At 27.1% G+C, this 2,821-nt stretch overlaps 1 protein-coding gene across 1 annotated transcript in view; it reads right to left on the reverse strand.

The window, feature by feature from the left end:
- Positions 1 to 2,564: 2,564 nt before the first annotated feature.
- The window catches only part of LOC102678753 (cyclin-T2-like), a 19,869-nt gene continuing 19,612 nt past the window's right edge, over positions 2,565 to 2,821 (reverse strand). The window contains exon 8 of the mRNA XM_006611485.2: positions 2,565 to 2,814. Within this exon, the coding sequence (XP_006611548.1) occupies positions 2,762 to 2,814 (53 nt within the window). The 3' untranslated portion in view covers positions 2,565 to 2,761. The remainder of the gene's footprint in view (positions 2,815 to 2,821) is intronic.

Genomic DNA, 2,821 nt, shown 5'->3' on the forward strand with positions numbered 1-2,821 from the left:
CTAATAAATGGCGAAACAGTTGTGTTACAATTATTACGCATTATTCGCTTAATTGAAAACGTTTAGCAATAAACGTTGTTTGTACCACACAGCCAAGAGAATACTAGAAGAATGTGAACTACCATCATTTCCTAATGATTAAAAAGAGAAATGTGTCGAAACGAAGAAATTCTTGGTGCAATCATTCTATCTGAGAAGTAATAATGTTTACATAAAAAATGTATTGATTATATTATATATATGTTAAATTGTAATTGTAGAGCTTTGAATTATACTCTCGGCTACGGGACAATATATGAAGTCGACACGATAAAATAAACTCGTCATTCTTACCTATCGTATATAATAAGAATGAAAAATATTCTTGCAATATTATTCAATGAACGACAAGCTGGTATTATTTTATCGCGCCGAGCGAGTGTCGAAACATTTATTGCTAACATACAATTTTGTTTCTTCTTTTCTTTTTCTTCGTTGAACAATCGTGTCAAAGGCATTTGACATAGTATAGTTGAAATACGATTCACGAATCTAAGTTTACATTCGATCGGCTTATTTATAATCAATAAATACATTTCTCCGTACACGTTTTCGAACTTGGTGCAATCTTCGATATGCACAATAAAAGAAGAACGACGAAGAATGGCTATGTGTGAATTGTCATAAAGTTCACAAACGATAAAGGCATTTATCGTTTTGCCTTTTTATTTGTTACAATGTGTTGTGTGTTATTATAATTACCGTTATTTAATGTTAATTGATATTAATATTAATATTATTATTCTAACTGCTCGTTTTTAAGATAACGCAACAAATGCTCTCGGGTACGAAATACGCGTGAAAACCAGTGATAACACATTTCTATTTCTTTTCGATACAGTACGCACGGCCGTTCGCAATATATTGATACTATAATTCTATTATCAGTTTCTCTTAAAAAATAATACCTACAGAGAATAGAATCGAGTATTAACTGTGTGTTTGCTAAATATACGCGTGGTTTCTTTATTCTTTGAACGAATGAAGATAATTAATGGAATCTGTTTCATCATATCATTGCGCGTACTGTAACTTGTACCATTACTCTGTTTTTTCTTTCTTTTTCTTTTTTAATATTCTTACGTTTGTGTGGTATAACGCGATTGTATAATCTTAGTGTGTCGAGTCATTCATTTGGTTTATTTTGGCATACAAAATAATTTTATTTACAGTCTGACAATAATATTAATTGTTTATCTATAGTCCTTTATACTAAGTGGCGATAGAATAATTCGAATTACTTACTATATTATGCGGTCTTTTCGGCTATGTACATAACAAAACGGCACGAATAAATATTATTTGACATGGACCAAGTTTTTCTTTCAATGTGCATGCTCATTGCTTCGCACAAACGATTCGTTTCTTAGGGACATTCGAATCTATAGAAAAGTATTCTTTAAGAAATTATTCTTCTTAAAGAATCAATAAGGTGGGCCATTAAAATACTAATTATATCATTAACAACTATGGAACTATGTACTACATTTTCATCGAAACGAATCAATTTTTATGATTTTAATTCATTCAAAAAATATAATATGGAGATATGATAATAAAACGAAACTTTATTAAATGCATTATGAACGTAACAAGAATGAAATGATTTGTTATTAAAACGATGATAATGAGAAAATGTATAATTAAACAATAAAATTATTAGATTCCTTCATCGAATAAGAACATCGCTCAAAGCATTGTTCTATTGAATAACAAAGAAAAACTTGTCACTTAAAACGTACAAATATTCTATATTCAGTTCATTATCAATCTTTCAAATCTATTTAATCACGTCCCTGTCTAACGAATCGATCGACGATCAATTTTAATATTGTGAATTTGATAATGCATTATGTTCTTTAATACATAGGAAAAAATGGCAGTTGAACGGAAAGGAACAAGTGGAAAGACGAAAAAAATTAGCCCTCGAAACGAAATCAAAAGTTCGATACATATTTCATTATAAAGAAAACAAATATCAAAATTCGAAAATCATATTTTTTTACTATGCATATAACATAGTAAATTTATAAAATAAATATTTATACAATAATCATTTAAAAACGAAGATAATTATAGCAAATAATATTTAAACATTGCAAATAATATATCACGAAAGTTTTTAAATTTGAACATTATTTTACAGAGAAATTTATCTAATTCAAAAATTCTAATTATAATGAAAGTTTGTAGATAAACTGACTTATATATGGAATAAATTTTTTGTCGATAGAAAAATTTTTTGAAGAGATAATATCAACTTCTAAAATTTTAATATGTTATATTTAGAATACATTTTAGAAATTTTTTTCTTTTTAGCTAAAAAGAATTGTTACTCAAAACATGAAAAAATTTAAATAAAATAAATGAAAATTGAAATTGATTTCATCTCAAAGAAATTTTCTATCGACAAAAAAATTGTTTTATGTATAATCCATTATGTTCTACATACATATAAATTTTTAATAAAATTAAGATTTTTGGATTGATTCTCTGTAAGATACTTTCATGATATGCAAAATATCATTACGAGTAGAACTTTGAAATTGATCCTGAGGGCTATATCGATACGAGACACATTCTTACGAGTATTTTCACGTAATGAAGAAGAAAAGAATTCATCTCGTATCTTATAATATATGTACTTATATAAAACAAAAAAATCCAATGACCAAGGATGAAGTGAAATTTTCTTTTCTCTTAGCTTACCGCATACCTAATTTCACCTGAGTAAGAATATTATTTTCCTTTCTCTTTTCTTCTTTTCGTTTTTTTTTTTTTT

This window comes from Apis dorsata, unplaced genomic scaffold, assembly GCF_000469605.1.
Source record: "Apis dorsata unplaced genomic scaffold, Apis dorsata 1.3 scaffold_88, whole genome shotgun sequence".
NCBI classification, from domain to species: Eukaryota; Metazoa; Arthropoda; class Insecta; order Hymenoptera; family Apidae; genus Apis; species Apis dorsata.